This window comes from Pygocentrus nattereri, chromosome 14, assembly GCF_015220715.1.
Source record: "Pygocentrus nattereri isolate fPygNat1 chromosome 14, fPygNat1.pri, whole genome shotgun sequence".
NCBI lineage: Eukaryota > Metazoa > Chordata > Actinopteri > Characiformes > Serrasalmidae > Pygocentrus > Pygocentrus nattereri.
The window spans coordinates 20,585,802-20,605,723 of NC_051224.1; the positions used below are offsets into that span (position 1 = coordinate 20,585,802).

At 41.9% G+C, this 19,922-nt stretch overlaps 1 protein-coding gene across 1 annotated transcript in view; it reads left to right on the forward strand.

Moving 5' to 3' along the window:
* Nucleotides 1-5,206: 5,206 nt before the first annotated feature.
* The window catches only part of setd1a (SET domain containing 1A, histone lysine methyltransferase), a 44,563-nt gene continuing 29,847 nt past the window's right edge, over nt 5,207-19,922 (forward strand). The window contains exons 1-7 of the mRNA XM_017697408.2: nt 5,207-5,330; nt 6,839-6,983; nt 8,105-8,203; nt 11,446-11,716; nt 14,901-15,025; nt 15,533-15,768; nt 18,205-19,900. Of these exons, the coding sequence (XP_017552897.1) occupies nt 6,846-6,983; nt 8,105-8,203; nt 11,446-11,716; nt 14,901-15,025; nt 15,533-15,768; nt 18,205-19,900 (2,565 nt within the window). The 5' untranslated portion in view covers nt 5,207-5,330; nt 6,839-6,845. The remainder of the gene's footprint in view (nt 5,331-6,838; nt 6,984-8,104; nt 8,204-11,445; nt 11,717-14,900; nt 15,026-15,532; nt 15,769-18,204; nt 19,901-19,922) is intronic.

The following is a 19,922-nucleotide window of genomic DNA, read 5'->3' on the forward strand; positions in this document are numbered from 1 at the left end:
TGCTTGTCTAGCCAACATGAACTGAAGCCGCCACAAAAAGTCTTAACTTATTTATTGCACACTAATAAATAACCAGTGAAAGATGAGACTGGCTGCCAAAAATAAAAGTGTCGAACATCCTCAGCAAGTAGGATCGTGCATTCTGAGTGGCGTCTTGTCCCAAATCCAACCAGCCTTTTGAAAAATGCACAAGAGCCACTGGCGCAGAGCTACAGTGGCGTCTGGGGTCCCTCTCTCCGTTTGCTTCAAAGGAATAGGTTAGCAAAAAAATCCAGTTTACATGGGAATTTTTCCCCGCAACTTCAAATGTAGTTAATCTGCAAAGGAATTACGTTTGCTTATGTAGTGATTGGAAGAATACAAGTAATATAGAACTGACTCTGCGTTTGCTTTGCTGAGCTGAACAGCTGCCCATCCTGTTTGGTCTGATGCTGTTGCTTCTTCAGCCTTGATCAGGTGCTACTGCTTGCCAGCCTTCTGGACCAGTTTGACCACCATGGAGCTTCTTGCTGTACAACAATGTGCAAACCTCATCTGCATTAATTGGCCCTCCTGGTGATGCTGCTGCTGCACAGACTCAAACTATTCAATAACAACCATTGCTTCTCTTGCTTTTCCCCTTTTCTGTATTTTGATATTTTACACTAACATTAAAATCTTGTTCTCTGTTTATTTTGCTCTTGTGTTACTATTTATTATCTGGTGTCGACCAGAGGAGGATGGGTTCCCCTTTTGGGTCTTGGTTCCTATCAAGATTTCTTGTTCTTAGGGTGTTCTTTCATGGTTTTGACATTATTGGCGACAATCATGGGGGCTCTGACCCAGATTTCTTTGTAAAGCTGCCTTCCGACAATGTCTGTTGTATAAAGCGCTACATAAATAAACTTTGAATTGACTTGACTGGACTTGAATACAAGTAACAGACATCTATGCCACCCAAACAATTTTCTGCTCTGCTATACTTTTAAGATTCAGCTCCAGCAACTAGTACAGTAGTACACTAGTATAGGTTTGGTGCCAATAAACAGAAAGACATTCTGAAAGGAACATTTGGGCCATAGTTAAAAATGTAACCATCGCTACATCTGATGTATACATGCCTACTTATTTTCTACAGTAGTACTGCAACAATCTCAAGAGTGAGATTTTTCAGTTTAAAGACTAGGAAAGCCATCATCTGATGATGTGTCTTGAAGGTGGGAGAATGTATTGCAAACCTGCAGCAGATAAAAAATGTTCTGTATATTGATGATTCTGTATAGAAGCTTTTTGAAAATGGTTCTATACAGTACCAAAAAGGATTCTTCCACTGTTACAAGCCTTTAATGATGCAGAGGGTTCTTTGAGTATTTGTGGTTCTATATAGAACCATTTTTTTAAAGAACCCCTGAAGAACCATCTTTTTTAGAGTGTAGGGTCAAATTTGAGTAGGTTGTGTTGTTATATAATAGTGCTGACGTTTAACAGCACACCTACTATAACACAGCATCGTTTCAATGTGCTGGAGCGTTAGCATGCTAATAGCATGTGTGTAGCATTATTCAGATTTTGGCTGCTAAACTACCCTGTAAGTCAGAGGACTCAGTGAAAAAACGGACATAAGTCAGCACTTATCAGCTCTGGAACATTTTTGTGTGGCACATAGCAGAGATTTATGAAAATCAGTATTTTCGTGAGTTGTTGCAGATTAAATTCATGTCCAGTCCAGTTTTCTGCGTTGCTGTGTGATCAACAGTCTGCACGGCAGTCTTCAGCGTTTACGGTTGGTGAATTAGCAGTTGTGTGGAGCCACAACAGCAGTGCAGAGATTATTCAGGCCTGATTCTCACCCTGTACTACAGAGCCCCGCTGGTGACATCCTGTATAAATAAAAATAATACGTGGTCACGACTTAGTAAGCCATGGGAATGAGATCCTAATGCGTGGCCACAAATTAGCAAGCCACAATCTCATTCCCACATCTAAGTCATGGCCACGTATTAGGATCTCGTTCCCACGCGTTAATAAGGCGTGGCCATGGATTATTTTTATTAATATAGGATGTCACAAGCGGGGCTCCGTACCAAACAGAGTCAGAGTCACTGATGAGGATTTTGAGGCTAAAGTGTTGCTGAAGTTTAATAAAGACTCTGAATGTCATGTCTGTACACTCACCAATCAGACATAACATTACGAGCACCTCCTTGTTTCTACGCTCACTGTCCATTTTATCAGCTCCACTCACTGTATAGCTGCACTTTGTAGTTCTACAGTTACAGACTGTAGTCCATCTGTTTCTCTGATACTTTGTTACCCTGTTCTTCAGTGGTCAGGACCCCCATGGACCCTCACAGAGCAGGTACTATTTGGGTGGTGGATCATTCTCAGCACTGTAGTGACACTGATGTGGTGGTGGTGTGTTAGTGTGTGTTGCACTGGTCTGAGTGGATCAGACACAGCAGTGCTACTGGAGTTTTTAAACACTGTGTCCACTCACTGTTCACTCTATTAGACGCACCTACGCTGCTGGTTGCTGTAGATGCAAAGAGATGACATCTCTTGCTGAATACATGAGCTAATCATCCTCTAGTCCTTCATCAGTGGTCACTGGATGCTGCCCACAGGACGCTGCCCAGAGCACATTGTTGGCTGGATATTTTTAGTTGGTGGACTATTCTCAGTCCAGCAGTGACACTGAGGTGTTTAAAAAACTCCAGCAGCACTGCTGTGTCTGATCCACTTAGACCAGCACAACACACACTAACACTGTTACTGCAGTGCTGAGAATGCTCCACCACCCAAATAGTACCTGCTCTGAAGGTCCATGGGGGTCCTGACCACTGAAGAACAGGGTAAAAGGGGGCTAACAAAGTATCAGAGAAGCAGATGGACTACAGTCTGTAATTGTAGAACTACTAAGTGCATCTATACAGTAAATGGAGCTGATAAAACGGACAATGAGTGCAGAAGCAAGGAGGTGGTCATAATGTTATGATCGGTGCATGTTGCTGAAATGTTTAAATTGGAGTAGTTTTATTTCAACAGTAGACAAAACTTTGCACAAAATTCTCTGGTTTTTATTGAGTTATTTTTGTTGATTTTTGTCAGGAAAAACCTGTAATGATTGACTTTGCCTATAGTCTTAATTTGTAACTTTGAGTGTGTAAGTTTGTTTGTTGGTTACACTTTCTGGTGTTTTTTTTGTAAATTTGCAGCTTTTGAATTGTGTGTTTCTTTCAGGCACACGATTAAATGCAGTGTTTTGCTCACACTGTCAGTTGGGCTTGTTTGGTGTGTCAGGTGGAGATTCACAAACAAACATTCTGACAATCACATTTTGAAAGTAGCTAAAAAGTAGCCACTACTTTTCAAAAAGCAGTTCTTTCTGGAAAAGTAGCTAAATTGTAGCTAGCTACAACTTTGGGAAAGTACCTAACTACTAATTTTTCAATAGCTATCCAAACCCTGTATGTGTGCTCTAATATATATATATATATATATATATATATATATATATATATATATATATATATATATATATATATACACACGCACACTTTAGGTACACCTTGCCAGTAAAAGGTTGGACCCCCTTTTGGCTTCAGAACTGCCTTGATTCTTTGTGGCATGCTTTCAACTTTCAACAAGGTGTTGGAAACATTCCTCAGAAATTTTGGTCCATATTGACATGATAGCATCACGCAGGTGCTGCAGATTTGTCGGCTGTAATGCGAATCTCCGGTTCCACCACATCCCAAAGGTGCTCTATTGGACTGAGGTCTGGTGACTCTGAAGGCCATTGGAGTGCAGTGAACTCATTGTCATGTTCAAGAAACCAGTTTGAGGTGATATGAGCTTTGTGACATGGTGCATTATCCTGCTGGAAGTAGCCATCAGAAGATCGGTACACTGTGGTCATAAAGGGATGGACATGGTCAGCAGCAATACTCAGGTAGGCTGCAGCAACTGGTACTAAGGGGCCCAAAGTGTGCCAAGAAAATATCCCCCATACCATTACACCACCACCACCACCAGCCTGAACTGTTGATACAACGCAGGATGGATCCATGCTTTCATGTTGTTTACACCAAATTCTGACCCGACCATCTGAATGTCGCAGCTGAAATCGGGACTCATCAGACCAGGCAACATTTTTCCAATATTCTGTTGTCCTGTTTCGGTGAGCCTGTGCGAATCGTGGTCTCAGTTTCCTGTTCTTAGCTGACAGGAGTGGCACCCGGTGTGGTCTTCTGCTTCTGTAGCCCATCTTCTTCAAGGTTCGACGTGTTGTGCGTTCAGAGACGGTATTCTTCATTCCTTGGTTGTAACAAGTGGTTATTTGAGTTACTGTTGCCTTTCAATCATCTCGAACCAGTCTGCCCATTCTCCTCTGACCTCTCACATCAACAAGGCTTTTTTGTCCACACAACTGCTGCTCACTGGATATTTCCTCTTTTTCAGATCATTCTCTGTAAATACTAGAGATGGTTGTGTGTGAAAATCCCAGTAGATCAGCAGTTTCTGAAATACTCAGACCAGCCCGTCTGGCACCAACAACCACGCCACATTCAAAGTCACTTAAATCACCTTTCTTCCCCATTCTGATGCTCGGTTCACACTTCAGCAAGTTGTCTTGACCACCTCTACATGCCTAAATGCATTGAGTTGCAGCCATATGATTGACTGATTAGCTATTTGTGTTAACAAGTACCTAATAAAGTGGCTGGTGAGTTTATTTTTTGTATATATATATATACAAAATATAGATAGATAGATAGATAGATAGATAGATAGATAGATAGATAGATAATGCAAGAAATTAAACAATACATTAAAAAACAAAATTAAATAAATTGGTAATTTTTACTTTTATAAATAAAAATATATTGATAAATATAATAAAATGACATAAAAATATGTTTTATAAAATGCATAAAAATCGAACCATCTTCAATAATCGTAACATTATTTATGGCCATAAGCTTCACATGAAGATGCTGTTTGTGTTTATTTTTGATGAACTTGGCCTTCACCTACAACCGTCCCGCCTGACACCAGTGTCGTCTTTAGTAACGAAACAACACATTCGCCATTTCAAATTCTTAAATGTACAGTTGTCGGATAAAAAAACGATTTCAGATTGTGCGGCTTACATCTGTATTTGGATGGAATAAAAAGACAACGCCAATGAATCCACCCATTTATCTCTTACTCTATTAGTTTAACACATGTACTAACTCATTATTTATTTTTCTGACGGTCCCGATTGTCTTGACCTATGCGGAAAGTGCTCGAGCTGAATCGGAGGAATGTTGTTCTAGTGACTAATGGCGGACAGGCGAGGCTCCCAGGTTGGTTTTGCGTCGGCCGCTGTGTCTTTAACCCGATTTTTTCCCATCAAACGTCGTTTTTAGGTGGAATATTACGTCCTGTGATGTTTCGGGGACGCACCGGAATGGGAGCAGGGCCCTTCGAGAGCGGACAGCGGGGTCGCGGAGGCGAAACGGAATCGCTCTTTTCTATTCGAGCTTATTTAGTTTTCTCGTCCGATCCAGCGGCCTGGCGAGCGGCTAGTTAGCATGTTAGCCTAGCATGGTAGCTTGTTTCGTTGCGAGGAGGTGGCCGATTTAGCCTGTTAGCTAGCGTTAGCTCCGTAGCTTGCTAGCTGGTGGCCGTTTTTGAGCGTCGCCCGTGTTGAAGCGGGTGAAACGACATTGAGAGGCGGGAGCCGCTGTGTGGTGGGTTCGTCTTGAACAAGCGTGTTCGAAGCCGTAAAAGGAAGGAGAATCAACTCCGACCGGGGGATTTTCTGCTTTCTCTCACCTTAAGTTTCCCATTTAGCCAACAGAGTCTGTGTTTATTGTGTTAGCCAGGCAGACACAATTACAGATAGCCCTGAAAAATCTTTGAGCTTTAAGCAGTAAAACCACAAAGCTGAAGTCGGCTTTCTTGTTCAAATTTTTCGTCCCACCTTAAATGATGCAGTAACCTCAGTTATGTTCTGGCGGCGAAATGTAACTGCTTCACCATTAAAACTCGAGCATGAATCTGACTCCAGTCTGTGAATAACACGAGTTAATAGTGCTTTATTTTGTTCATTGATGCTAGTCTGTGATATTTGAAGGGTGGCATTAGGTAATTCTCCTGCTCGTGTCTCTCTGTTATTGTGTTGGTGCATCACAGCAAGCAGGTTTTTACTCTCTTTTCAGGCGTATGTTCCAGCTGTGTATGCACCTATATAACCTATAGATTTAGTTCAGATTTTGACCTATGCATCAACTGTACGTTGTCTCTTGTTGCTGTTTGGTTGTTTAACTCCAGCTCAGCCCTTGACCTGGAGGCCCATTGCCCAGCACTATTTTCATGTTTTTTCCTGTCACTTTAACTCAATAATGGGCTGCTCGTGAGCTGATTAGTTGAATCAAGTGTGTTGGGAGCAAGGAAAACAGTGAAAATTGCCGGAAAGTGGGCTTCCAGGACGTGAGTCTTATTGTTGATTTGGGTGCACCCGCTGCTCATCTGTGTGAGCTGTAAGCAGTTTTGTAAAGTTGGAGTCTTTGAAAGCAGATCTGTTTTCCCCTTCTAGTTAGTCAGCTAAGACAAAGTTTGCTTTACGGGTAATTGAAGCAGCACAAGTAATACAAGGAAAAGAGGTCTCTGTCCACAGAAAAGACTTTTGGGAGACTTGGACTTCCATTGATTTTCAGCTACCATAGCTTTGTAGCCTCAGTGCAAAACAAAAGTACCATATTTTACACACAGGACATGTTCTGGCTGAAAATTGAGTAAATTAACTAGGTTTTTCTGTGATACTGAAATCTCTCACTTCATAGAGAATCTCCTCTCACTTTCTCTGCAGTGATAGCATGGATCCAGACAGTGGGGTGGACACCCAGCGAGCTCTCAGTCTGCAATGGAAGAGCTACAAGCTTGTACAGGACCCTGCCATCCGCAGAGTTGCCCAGAAAATCTACAGATACGATGGGATTCACTTCAGCGTGCCGGTATTCATTCTTGATTGTGTGTCTATGTTGGTGAATGCCTCGGCAAGCAATGAAATGACCAGGCCAGCAGACATGAATCACTGACTAATGTTTAATTTAGTGCAGTGCTCAGTGTAGTTTTTATATAAAAGATGCATCTAATACTGCTGGCCAGCAATTTCACTCTGATTGCCCTGTTAATATTGTGAACATCTATGACTTTGCAAAACACAGACCATTCAAAATGAAAGTGAGAGAGGTCTCAGTTGACTCACAAAAGACAAAATTGTGACTTGGTAGCTTGCACATTGGTGAGAACTGTGTGTGGCTAGCAGTGCAGAGATGCAGGAATGCACCATTATTAGTATTGTTTTCTATTTTTGTGTTTCTTGGTACAGGAATGTTATGTAGTGATTGATGTCTGTGATTGGTAATGGGGTAACTCTTTATTTGGAGTGGTCCTTTGTGGATGATAAACTCTTTAACAGATGATCAGTAACACATCAACACCATATCAGTGAAGTATCGGGAGTGAATCATCTGAATAAACTGAAGTAAATATCTTGTAGATGTTCTGTTGACACATTACTTACATTAAGTAGATTTTAATGTTACTTCCATTACACAAAACGGAACCTCACCCAGTCTTACGCAAAACCTGATCCTAACCCTCACCCTGGCCCTGGCCCTAATCCCAACCTTAACCTCAACCCAAAACCTAAACCTAACCCTCATGAGGTTTTGACATGTTACTGTGAGTTAGTTGTGTGTTTCTTCAGAAGGACCACTCAAATTGAAGTGCCACCAGCAGTAGATTAGGCTTTTGCAAAAGTGTTAACATGATAGTGTTTTGGTAGTTGCAGCCAATTGTTTTAGGTATTGCTGAGGGTAAAATGGCATTAAAATTGTTTTTGGACGATGAACTGCTCGAGCTGGTCATGTTCTAATGAATGCATAATGTTTTGGTTAGCATTGATATTGGTTGTGATTTCAAGCAGCTGTCTGTGCATATCTGTTTAGTATTCATAGCAGCGAGTGTCTCAGAATTATGGCGTATTTTTAGAGGCTTTGTTTGAACTAATATGTAATTATACAGTGTTACAAATTACTGTAATAACCTTCTGTCCCCTGCTGCCTTTCAGGACTCAGGGTTCCCACCTGTGGGGGAGTTACGTGACCCTCGGCCACGAAGGATCTGGTCCAGACACACAGAACTGTCACTTCCTTTGCCCAAATTCAAGGTAGGTCCTTTTGAATGCTATTTGCTGGTTTCCTCCAAATCTACTTTGCTCCAGCTGTTGCACATCTTTCACTGCAATCCGTAAGACGGCAGGACAGAAACTGGCGCATGCCTCCTGTTTTGAATGTGAAGACTGCTTGTACATTTTCCATATTCTGTCCAGTTTTCTTAGCTGAGGGCTGCAGTGTGCCCTGCAGATATTGCTAAATGTTGTGTGAGAAGTAGTCTCTGTTGGGCTCAATATTGAAATTCAGTACTTTCATGGTACAGACCGAATTGCTTCTCTACTATGGGAAAAGTTCCAAGTCTTTCTATACCTAAGCAGTGACAGTGAAGCATGTTTGTTCCTAGTGCTCAAACTTGCCTGTTGCTTCTGGCCACTTTTGTTCATTTTTAACAAATTTGTTTGGTCAGAAACAGAACAAATTGCATCAAATCAGATTTTGTCAGAATTTGTTGTCTGTAAACACAGGTAATGTAATGGTGGTTGTCCCACCTGCAGAACTGGTACGCTTGCCGTTGTGTAAGATGTTCCATTGTAGAAATGACTGTATGACTATAATTTATCGCTTATGTGATAAACACTACATATTCTATTAGAATGAGAGCGCAGTGAGTCCAGTATAGCTGGATTTGTGCAGTATGTGAAACACTGAACAAACATTTTTTTAAGGCTGGTTTTAAATATGGCATTACTGCTGCATTGTGTCTGCGTGTCAAGTATCATAATGTGATATTTCAGCCATATCGCCTTTCCCTAGGCTTAGGTTTGCTAATATCCCTCTATTAAGGTGTTGAATAAGTTTGTATTGCACTGAGATGCTATGACTACTAACTGTAGCTAATAAAATAACCAAGTTCGAATGACTTCAGGGCAGACCAGATCGACGGGGGGGACCACGTTCACCACAATGACAATGTTAAACAATGACAGTGTTTTCATGGCAGTGCATGACTTTTTGTTCCTGAGGCATGGTCGTCATTTATAAATGCGCCGTTTGTACGATAAATATTTCTTTATTATTGTTTACACGCTATGCCCAGTACCTCCTTTCTGGTTTGAGCCACACCCACTTTGAGTTTGTAACTTAAGGAAAGGTATTGAAAGGAAGTAGTTCCGAAATCGGTAGTGTGTCAGAATCTTGCTCAGAGTTTCTTATTGGTATATGAAAGGAGTTAAAGGTGTCCAGCCCTGGTTTCTACTGGATGCCTTCAGTTCCGTATGGACATCAAATGATAGGAAATTTTAGCTCATGTCGCTTTGTCATATTTCACTGTGAAGGTGTCAGCAGAAAGTTCTGCTAATACAACTGCTCATAAAGTCCGTCCCCCAAACAAGCCCCCTGTAGCGAACGGCTTTAGCTGAGGCGTGTACTTGGCTTGCTTTAAGTGGACCTTAAAGAAGTATTTGCAGTTGTCTTTTCAGAGGTGTGCTGGGTTCATTCGACTGACTTGATGAAAACGATCCCATGGCCTTTCTTTCAGTTACTGACTTCCAAACTGGATGAATTCACAAGTTTATGTTTTAGTTCGTGCTTTCCTTTTTGAACATTTCCTTTGTGGCTGATATTTGCTAGAAAAACTAGGCATCCCTCATGGAGGGTGGAGCTTTAATTAAGCCAGAACTTTTGGGTAGAACCAAAACACAACCAGAGAATTTAACACTGAGACTGAACTCACCCAAGCTAAACAAAATTCTGTCCAGAACTGACCATCATCACACAGGGTGTTAAAAAAAATGCTGTATAGTGCCAACAGTAGCAGTCACTGGATCACAGCAGTGGTATAAGAATTTATCATAAACTGTTCATTTGTCCAAAAGCAACGTTAAGCATGAATCCAATTAATTTATTCCAGCCGTGCTTTTGAATAACATCCAAAACGTCCTTACTGCGCTGTTCTCTGCTACGTGGTGCTGATATAGCAAGATCTTAACTTTCACCTCTTTACTTCTAAATGTAACAGAACATGCTACATAGGCCTGTGGTATATTGAGCACAACAATAAAAGTTCTCTGCAGATGTTTTAAATGTCTTTTTGGCTGCACTAAACTGTACTTTCCTGAATTGATTTGCAGTTTATTTCCCGCTCGTCCATTTCCTCACAAGCCTGGAGTTGAATACAAAACTTTCTCAGCAACACAAGTGAGCGGGTTTTGCAAGATAATGAAGTTAGAGAGAAAGACTGAAGTAAGAAGTGAAACAAAAATCAATTAAAACGAATGGCAACCTGTGAGAACCTCAACATGAAATCTTAACTTGTCTCAAGCCCAACGCATGAAGGAGGTTCTAAAGGAAGGTTGGTTCCACACAGCTAGTTTAATGGTGTTCATTCCCGCTGCGGAACTGGTGTGCCTGGTGTTGTTGATGCTGTTACATTGTAGAGGTGGGCAATATGATGACATTTTATCGCTTCTGTGATAAATGGCACACTTTTCTTAGGGCGCTGCGGACATCGTCCGCACTGAAAGAACACTGACCAATAGTCAGTCCTGTTCATCTGGATTTGTGCAGTATGTGAAACACTGAACAGAAATCATTGTGAATTTTTGATGGCTGTTCTTAAACGTGGCATTACTGGTACGTTGTGTCTGTGTGTCAAGGCAAGTTTATTTATATTGCACCTGTCATACACTGCTGTCATTGAAAGTGATTTACAAATGAGAAAATAGTTGTTTAAAAAAAGTAAAGGAGAATAGAAATTAAAAACACAGTTAACCTCTTCAACTCTTTGAGACCACCAGTGGTTCCAAAATGCACATATTCTTCATAACTTTCATATTTCATAAGCTGCATTCAAAAGGTGGGTGTCGTATGAGAGCTGTAACTGTCTTCTTTCCAGTCAAATAGATGGGTGATGTAATTTAAGAAGAAAATCATTAAATTAAAAATAAAATTAGGAGTAAAATAGGATCAAAAATTAAATAAAACAATTAAAAGTTAAACTAAGATAAAAAAAAGTGCTGTTAGAACAAACTAGAGGCCATAATCGCTCTCAAGCCCAACACATGAAGAAGGTTCTAAAGGAGGGCTGGTTCCACAGCAATGGCTGCATGAATCCAGGCGTTTTATAATGGCTAGAATTTGAGGCTATGATACGAAGTCATGTTCTCTCTCAGTGAAAGGATTCTAGATGAATTTGAATGACAGAATTTGAATGACAGACATCCCTCAAGAACAGGGATTTCTCTCGTGTGTTTTACCTACTCCTAATACAGCTTGTGTCTTTTCCTCTTCCCAATAGTTGGACGAGTACTATGTGGGTCCTATTCCTTTGAAGGAGGTGACGTTTGCCCGGTTGAACGATAACATCAAGGAGCCTTTCCTATTAGAGATGTGCACCAAGTTCGGCGAGGTGGAGGAAATGGAGATCTTGTTTCACCCTAAGACCCGGAAGCACTTGGGCCTGGCCCGCGTTCTCTTCACCAGCACCAGAGGGGCCAAAGACACAGTCAAACACCTGCACAACACTTCTGTCATGGGCAACATTGTCCATGCCCAGCTAGACATCAAAGGTACACAGCTGTCTGGGTCATTAGCTTTCTGTCTGTTTCCACCTTGGGGATCATTCTGGTTGTGAGAGATGAGTAAGCAGTGCTTTGCCAGCTGCAGAAACACAAAGGTGCTTCTTTGAGGTTTTGGATTCTATACTGAAAATAATTTGCATGTTTTTATGAAGAGGCTTTGCATGTTTTCAGTTTATGGAAATTGCAAGTTAATTTATACTGCTGTTTGTAATGTTCTTTTTATTGCTGTTTTAACCACTTATGCTTGTAGGTATATTTTGGTTTGTCCATCTGAATTTACATGCCCAAATCGTAAGGCAAATTATTCAGTAACAGTAATTTTTTTTAAAGTTCCCCTCAGACTAATAGAAAATGCATTTTATGGTCATACACATATTGTTATATGCTTACACTTCACTGCTGAAAGCCAACAGTCGAAAATGCTCTTTGTATTTTTTATAAAAGTAACTTTACAGAGCAGATTACTGAAGAGATGCCATCTGAGATCCAGTTTAGTTCAGATTTCAGAATAGGGTCGACTTTCAGAAAGAAATTCTGCTTCTTTTATTATAAGGGTTTAAAATTAATTGTCTATTTGATCGGAAAGAAGACAGTTACAGCCTCGTATGACACCCACCTTTTAAATATAGCTTATGAAATATGAAAGTTACGAAGTAAAGAATATGACTCAGTGCGTTTTGGAACCACCAGTGGTCCCAAGGAGTTAAAGAGGTTAAATGAAATTTAGCCATACTCCACACTATAAATGTTTGCTAAATAGTGCTGCATTTATTGTTCATCAGTCGTTATTGCAATAGTAGCTATTATATTTGGTAAATAAGCCTGCACCGCTAGTTTTTGTGTCCTGTAAAATTTCTGGTCCCACCTAGTTGTGATCATAAATGAACATAAATGGTTTTTAATTGTATCAATGTAGATCAGTCTTTAACTAAGTTTTGTCTACAGCATTTGAAGGCCTGTCAGAATTACATTATTGCCTAATTGCAGTTATTTCAGATGATCACAATCTTTTGAGATAATTGTATTTATTACATTTACAGATTGCAAACGTTTTCCACAGTTATTGCATTTCTGCAACAAGCAGGATTTTAATTAGGTTGAGACAAATTAGTGGTAATTAAAGAAAGTAGTACATGCATTAATTAATACATCATTAATTTTAAGAAAACAAAAAAAAATTCTGACTTGCAGCATGGTCAAAGGGCTGTACCGAGTAATGCTTGTTTATTGTTTACTGTGTAGCTAATTCTGATGTTTTATAGCAGGTGTGCTAGTATAATGGGTGGTTTTTTTTTGCTTATTATCTCAACATGTAACTTTGTTTAACTGCACGTGATTTAGATAAATGCTGTGTCATTGCGACAGTACAACTAATGTTATTAGGTAAACAGAACTAGGAAGCAATATGGCTTATAAGGTAATTTGGCCACGTTAGCCGTGTACTTTCATACTTGCATACAGTGAACAAGAAAAAAACATGCAACCTCATTTCCAAAAAAGTTGGGACGCTGTGCAAAATGTAAATAAAAACAAATTGCAGTGATGTGCAAATCATTTAAACACTTTCATTGAAAACACATCAAGGCAACACATCAAATGTTGAAACTGAGAAACTATTCTTTTTTTGAAAAATATTTGCACATTTTGAATTTGATGCTAACAACACATTCCAAAAAAGCTGGGACAGGGGCAACAAAAGGCTGGTAATGTTGTGTAATGCTAAAAAGAGAGGCGGGGTCTTTCAGAAGTAAAGATGGGGAGGGATGCATCACTCTGTGAAAGGCAGCATGAGCAAATAGTGCAACAATTCAAGAATAATGTTTCTCAACATAAAATAGCAAAGAACTTTTGCTTTTCATCGTCTACGGTACATAATAACATTAAAAGATTCAGAGAATCTGGAGAAATCGCTGTATGTAAGGGACAAAGCCAAAAACCAGTATTTGCTCGCCGTGATCTTTGGGGCCTCAGGCAGCACTGCATTAAAAACAGACATGATTCTGTAGTGGAAATCACTGCATTCGCTCAAACACTTAGGAAAACCACTGTCTGTGAAAACAGTTCATCACTGCATCCACAAATGCAGGTTAAAACTCTAAAACACAAAGAAGAAAGCAAATATAAACAGGATCCAGAAATGCTGTCACCTTCTCTGGGCCTGAGCTCATTTAAAATGGACTGAGGGAAAGTGGAAAAGTATCCTGTGGTCCTACGAATCAGCCGCTGAAATTCTTTTTGGAAATCCTGGACACTGTGTCCTCCGAGCTAAAGCTTGATAGGGCACAGTTCAAAAGCCAGTATTTATGATGGTTTAGGGATGCATTAGTGCACATGGTGTGGGTTACATGCTCATCTGTGAAGGCACCATTAATGCTGGACGGTATATACATGTTTTGTCAACATGTGCTGCCGTCCAGACGACGTCTTTTTCAGGGAAGGCCTTGATTATTTCAGCAAGACGATGTCAAACCACATTCTGCACGTATTACAGCAGCATTGCTCTGTATTAAGAGTCCGGGCGGTAGACCAGGCCTGTCACCCACTGATAACATTTGGCGCATTATGAAATGAAAAATAATAAATGAGCCCCTGAAACTGACGAGCAGCTGAAATCCCGTAACAAACCAGACTAGGAAAACATTTCATTTTTAGAACTACAGCAGTGTCTCCTCAGTTTTGAAACACGAATAGAGTGTTAAAAGAAGAGGTGATGGAACACAGCGGTAAACAGGCCCCCATCTCAACTTTTTTGGAACATGTTGGCAATGAATTCAAAATGGGCAATTATTTTTCAAAAAACAATAAAATTTCTCATTTTCAACATTTGATGTGTTGTCTTTATAGCTTTTCCTTTAAAAATATGATTTACACATCATTGCATCCTATTTTTATTTACATTCTGCACAGCGTCCCAACTTTTTTGGAAATGGGGTTGTACTTAATTCCAATTATTTGATGATCATTAGCTAAAATGTAATGGTTGTGACAGCTCTAGGTTTTTCAGATATATTCCAGGGTGTATCGCAGTCATTATACCTGGTAGTGCAATAGGAATATAATATTTTGTCCATACTGTGCAGCCCTACTGCTTGAGGTAATAGAGAAATCCATCAGTATTGTTTTGTATTCCCAGCAGTTGCAGCACTATAACTTTTTTTTGTGGGCTTTGCAGGCCAGCAGAGGATGAAGTATTATGACCTGATTGTTAGTGGCTCATACACCCCTCAGACGGTGCCAACCGGAGGCAAAGCCCTCACAGAGAAGTTTCAGCCCCCTGCTCCGGCCCAGCCTGACACAGTAAGTGCACATGTAGGAATTTGATTTTTGCAGGGTTAAAAACTGTCATGGAGACTAATATTGTCTAATAGTATGGTATAAACCTTCTGCAACTTTGTTAAAGCATTTTATGGGCCCGTATCCGACATTTCTTTTCCTTGAGTTCCTCTTATTTATGCTTTTTTTTTTTTGCGCCAAAACTGGGCTTATTTAATTTTTATGTGACCATTTTCCTAACCTCTCTTTATCTCTTATATTTAAAATTAATTTATATTAATTTATATTCTCTTATATTTAAACCACCCTGTACTGATCATTATTCAATAAGCGCTCGAAGCTTAGATACATCTTATAACATGATGGATGTGCTAAACTCTTGCAGGACCAGGCAAGTATATGTGAGTATAAATTCCCATGGTCCCTTGAAATTGCTTGTCACCCATGTTTTCAGGCTTTCATAGATGCATCTGTGTTGCTGTATTTTGTCTTCTGGCTAAACACCTGTCTTGTCCTACCATTTATTCCCAGTCCTCTGATGTCAGGCGGAGGCTCTCTGTTGAGCAGGTGCCAGTTCCACCTCCCGGCAGCACCACACCATGCTCTGTGGACACTGGATTTGGGGAGCAACGTCTAGATACCCCCCCATCCTCGCACAGTGGGCAGTACACCCCAAGTTCTTTTTCCTCCTCACAAGGCGGAAGCACTCCTTACTCATCACGGTCTGGGACCCCCTTTTCCCAGGAATCGGGCTACTCCGGGGGCAGGTACGTGCAGTTATTTAACCAGTCACAAATATTTTAACTGTGCACTGACAGAAAAAAAACTTCATGGACACGTCTATCATGTTGATACTAATACATGCACATTTATAAAATGTCATCAGTTTTAGATCAACTTTGTAACAGTTACTTGTAAAGGTCAGATCTAAGCATCTGACGAATGATACCGATATGATTAAAATATTGTCCTGTGCCACCAATTACAGCTCTCACTATCATTAACATTGTAAAAGCTTTGAATGCCTTATATGGAGAATATTGCAAAGCTTCACTGAGCTACCTTTGTTGCCAAACTCGGGGCAAGAAACCGTCGCAGCAAAGAGGAATTGAATTAAAGGAGAGAACATGGAACACTCGGATTTTGTGACTATAGCGGAAAAAGTGCAGACCTACAGTGGGGATAAAAAGTATTTAGTCAGTCACCAATTGTGCAAGTTCTCCCACTTAAAAAGATGAGAGAGGCCTCATCATAGGTAGACCTCAACTATGAGAGACAAAATGAGAGAAAAAAATTCAGAAAATCACATTGTCTGATTTTTAAAGAATTTATTTGCAAATAATGGTGGAAAATAAGTATTTGGTCACCTACAAACAAGCAAGATTTCTGGCTGTCACAGACCTGTAACTTCTTCTTTAAGAGGCTCCTCTGTACTCCACTCATTACCTGTATTAATGGCACCTGTTTGATCTTGTTATCTGTATAAAAGACACCTGCCCACAGCCTCAAACAGTGACGCTCCACTATGGTGAAGACCAAAGAGCTGTCGAAGGACACCAGAAACAAGATTGTAGACCTGCACCAGGCTGGGAAGACTGAATCTGCAATAGGCAATCAGCTTGGTGTGAAGAAATCTACTGTGGGAGCAAAAATCAGAAAATGGACGACCTACAAGACCACTGCTAATCTCCCTCGATCAGGGGCTCCACGCAAGATCTCAGCCCGTGGGGTCAAAATGACCACAAGAATGGTGAGCAGAAATCCCAGAACCACACGGGGGGACCTAGTGAATGACCTGCAGAAAGCTGGGACCAACGTTACAAAGGCTACTGTCAGCAACACACTACGCCGCCAGGGACTCAGATCTTGCAGTGCCAGACATGTCCCCCTGCTTAAGCCAGTACATATCCGGGCGTGTCTGAAGTTTGCTAGAGAGCATTTGGATGTTCTGGAAAAGTTTTGGGAGAATGTCATATGGTCAGATGAAACCAAAGTAGAACTGTTTGGTACAAACACAACTCGTCGTGTTTGGAGGAGAGTGAATGCTGAGTTGCATCCAAAGAACACCATACCAACTGTGAAGCATGGGGGTTGCAAAATCATGCTTTGGGGCTGTTTCTCTGCAAAGCGACCAGGACGACTGGTCCGTGTACATGAAAGAATGAATGGGGCCATGTATTGTGAGATTTTGAGTGCAAACCTCCTTCCATCAGCAAGGGCATTGAAGATGAAACGTGGCTGGGTCTTTCAGCATGACAATGATCCCAAGCACACTGCTAGGGCAACAAAGGAGTGGCTTCGTAAGAAGCATTTCAAGGTTCTGGAGTGGCCTAGCCAGTCTCCAGATCTCAACCCCATGGAAAACCTTTGGAGGGAGTTGAAAGTCCGTGTTGCCCGCCGACAGCCCCAAAACATCACTGCTCTAGAGGAGATGGGCCAACATACCAGCAACGGTGTGTGCCAACCTTGTAAAGACTTACAGAAAACGTTTGACCTCTGTCATTGCCAACAAAGGATATATAACGAAGTATTGAGATGAACTTTTGTTATTGACCAAATACTTATTTTCCACCATTATTTGCAAATAAATTCTTTAAAAATCAGACAGTGTGATTTTCTGAATTTTTTTTCCTCATTTTGTCTCATAGTTGAGGTCTACCTATGATGACAATTACAGGCATCTTTCATCTTTTTAAGTGGGAGAACTTGCACAATTGGTGACTGACTAAATACATTTTTCCCCCCCACTGTATATTTACATGGAAAAGTTTAAACACACAACATTCTCACATGATTTCCTGAGGGGGAAAAACAGTTAACATGTCCTCTGCAGGGGACAAAGTTCTGCAAATTGTATTATGGTTTTTAACTTATTTTCTGAGCAATATAAGAGAAAAATAAAACCTAAATAATGAAATGTGCCATAATGTTTGCATATGTCACAATTTCTAGAGGAAGTGTATTTGATTTCACACAGAAAATCAACAGTTTGGAATGATTCAATCAATATTTGACCAGTGCCTATGCTTTTGCATTTGACTGTGAATGGAAATTTTTTTTATGGAACATAATTATTTTATTACGTTGTAATTAAGATTCTTAGCTTCTTCTAAGCAGTTACATGATGGCCTGTGCACAAAGCTGATATTATTACACTTGGATGACACAGGAAATTAATTTCCTGTTTATTCCTCTGTTTGCAGGCATGCAGGTTTTAGTGGGGCTCCTCTCAACAGTGGTTACGCTCCACAGGACATGCTCCCTTCTTCATCCTGCTCTTCCTCTGCGGTGTCCTCCTCATCAGGGTTCAAGCCCCCACGTTACTATGATGAATCCCATGCAGCTTCTTCACAAGACCCCTCCATATACCACAGAGGTCGACCTGGATTTCCCCCTCCGTTTCGACCCAATGAGCCTCCATGCTACCCTCCGTTTCCTAACGCAAGTGAGACTGGGATGCATATGCCCCCACTCCCACATGTACCACCCTCAGGCTCCTTATACGAGTCCCCACCTGTGGCTGATAGAGAAAGGGACAGAGACAGAGAAAGGGGCCCTAGAGAGAGAGAGCGAGACAGGGACTCTGGGGGGCGTTATGGGACTTCTCGACGTTCGTCTTATCACCACCAGCAGGACGTGAACTCATCATCTGCTTCCTCCTCCAAATCTTCTTACCATTCCCATCACTCCCACCACTCCCACCACCCTGACCGGCGCGAGGAGCGTGGGGACGGGCGACCATATCGGCGGGACAGTTCTGGCTCGCGATCTGGCGACCATGGACGGCACCGGAACCACCACCACTCGCACAACCACCACAGCCGGCGGAGAAGCAGCAGGGACCGAGACTGGGAAAGAGACAGGGAGAGAGATGGAGACTATGCCAACAGCTCAGACCCTCGATACTCCAGTCACCGCTCCTCTAACAGCCTCTCTCCTCCACCTGCCTCCGCTTCATTTGGAGGCTACTCCCAGCCTAAAGACCTGCCTGCACATGACACCCCTTCTTCATCCAGGTTGGACCCCTCGCCATCCTTCCGTCAGCAGGGTGCAGGCGAACGAGGTTCGATGGATAACGACTATCGCTCCCTCTCTCACCACGCCCCCTTGCCCCCTCCTCCTCCACCTCCTCCCCCTCCTCTCCCTCCAGCCTCAGTCATTGCGGCTGCAGTGGCCGAAACACTGGGCTCACTGGACTTCTGCCAAGGAAGCCCCTCTCGAGAAGAGCAATGGACGTTACCGAAACGCCGGCCCAGCACACCCCCTCAGCCACCACACACTCCTCCGCCTTCTTCTCCTCCCCATGCCTCCATCCCTTCATCCTCCACCTCTCCCTCCTCCACCTCCCTCCCTCACCATCTCCCCTCCTCCACAGCCTCTCTCTCGCCGCCCCTCCCACAGCGAGACTCCTCCTCTCCAGAGCCGGACTCGACCAATGAGAGCCTACCGTTTGTTCACCACAGCAGCAGCCTGGACTCACGTATCGAGATGTTACTGAAGGATCAAAAATCAAAATTCTCGTTTCTCGCCTCGGATGACGAGGAGGAAGAAAGGAAGGAGGAGGAGAGGAGAGGGGTGCAAAACATCGAAGGTGAGACAAGTAAGCAGAGAGAAGGGGACTTGGAGAGAGCCATCCTCAAAAGGCAAGGGGAGGTAGATGGAGGCCAAAGGAGAAGAGGAGACAGGGATGGGCGTCGGAACAGAGGCAAGAAGCAAGTTGGGGGAGAAAGCAGGAAAAGTCCTGCGGAGGTGGAGGCCTCCAGCGCTTCTGTCTCTGGTTCAATGTCGGACTTACAGGACCAGCCGGTTTTCTCCCAGGAGGAACTCTCCCAAATGACCTCCGACACACACAAGGCTGTAGGTGCCCACACGCCACCCACCTACAACGGAGAAGGGCAGGTAAGTAAACTAAAGTAAAAAT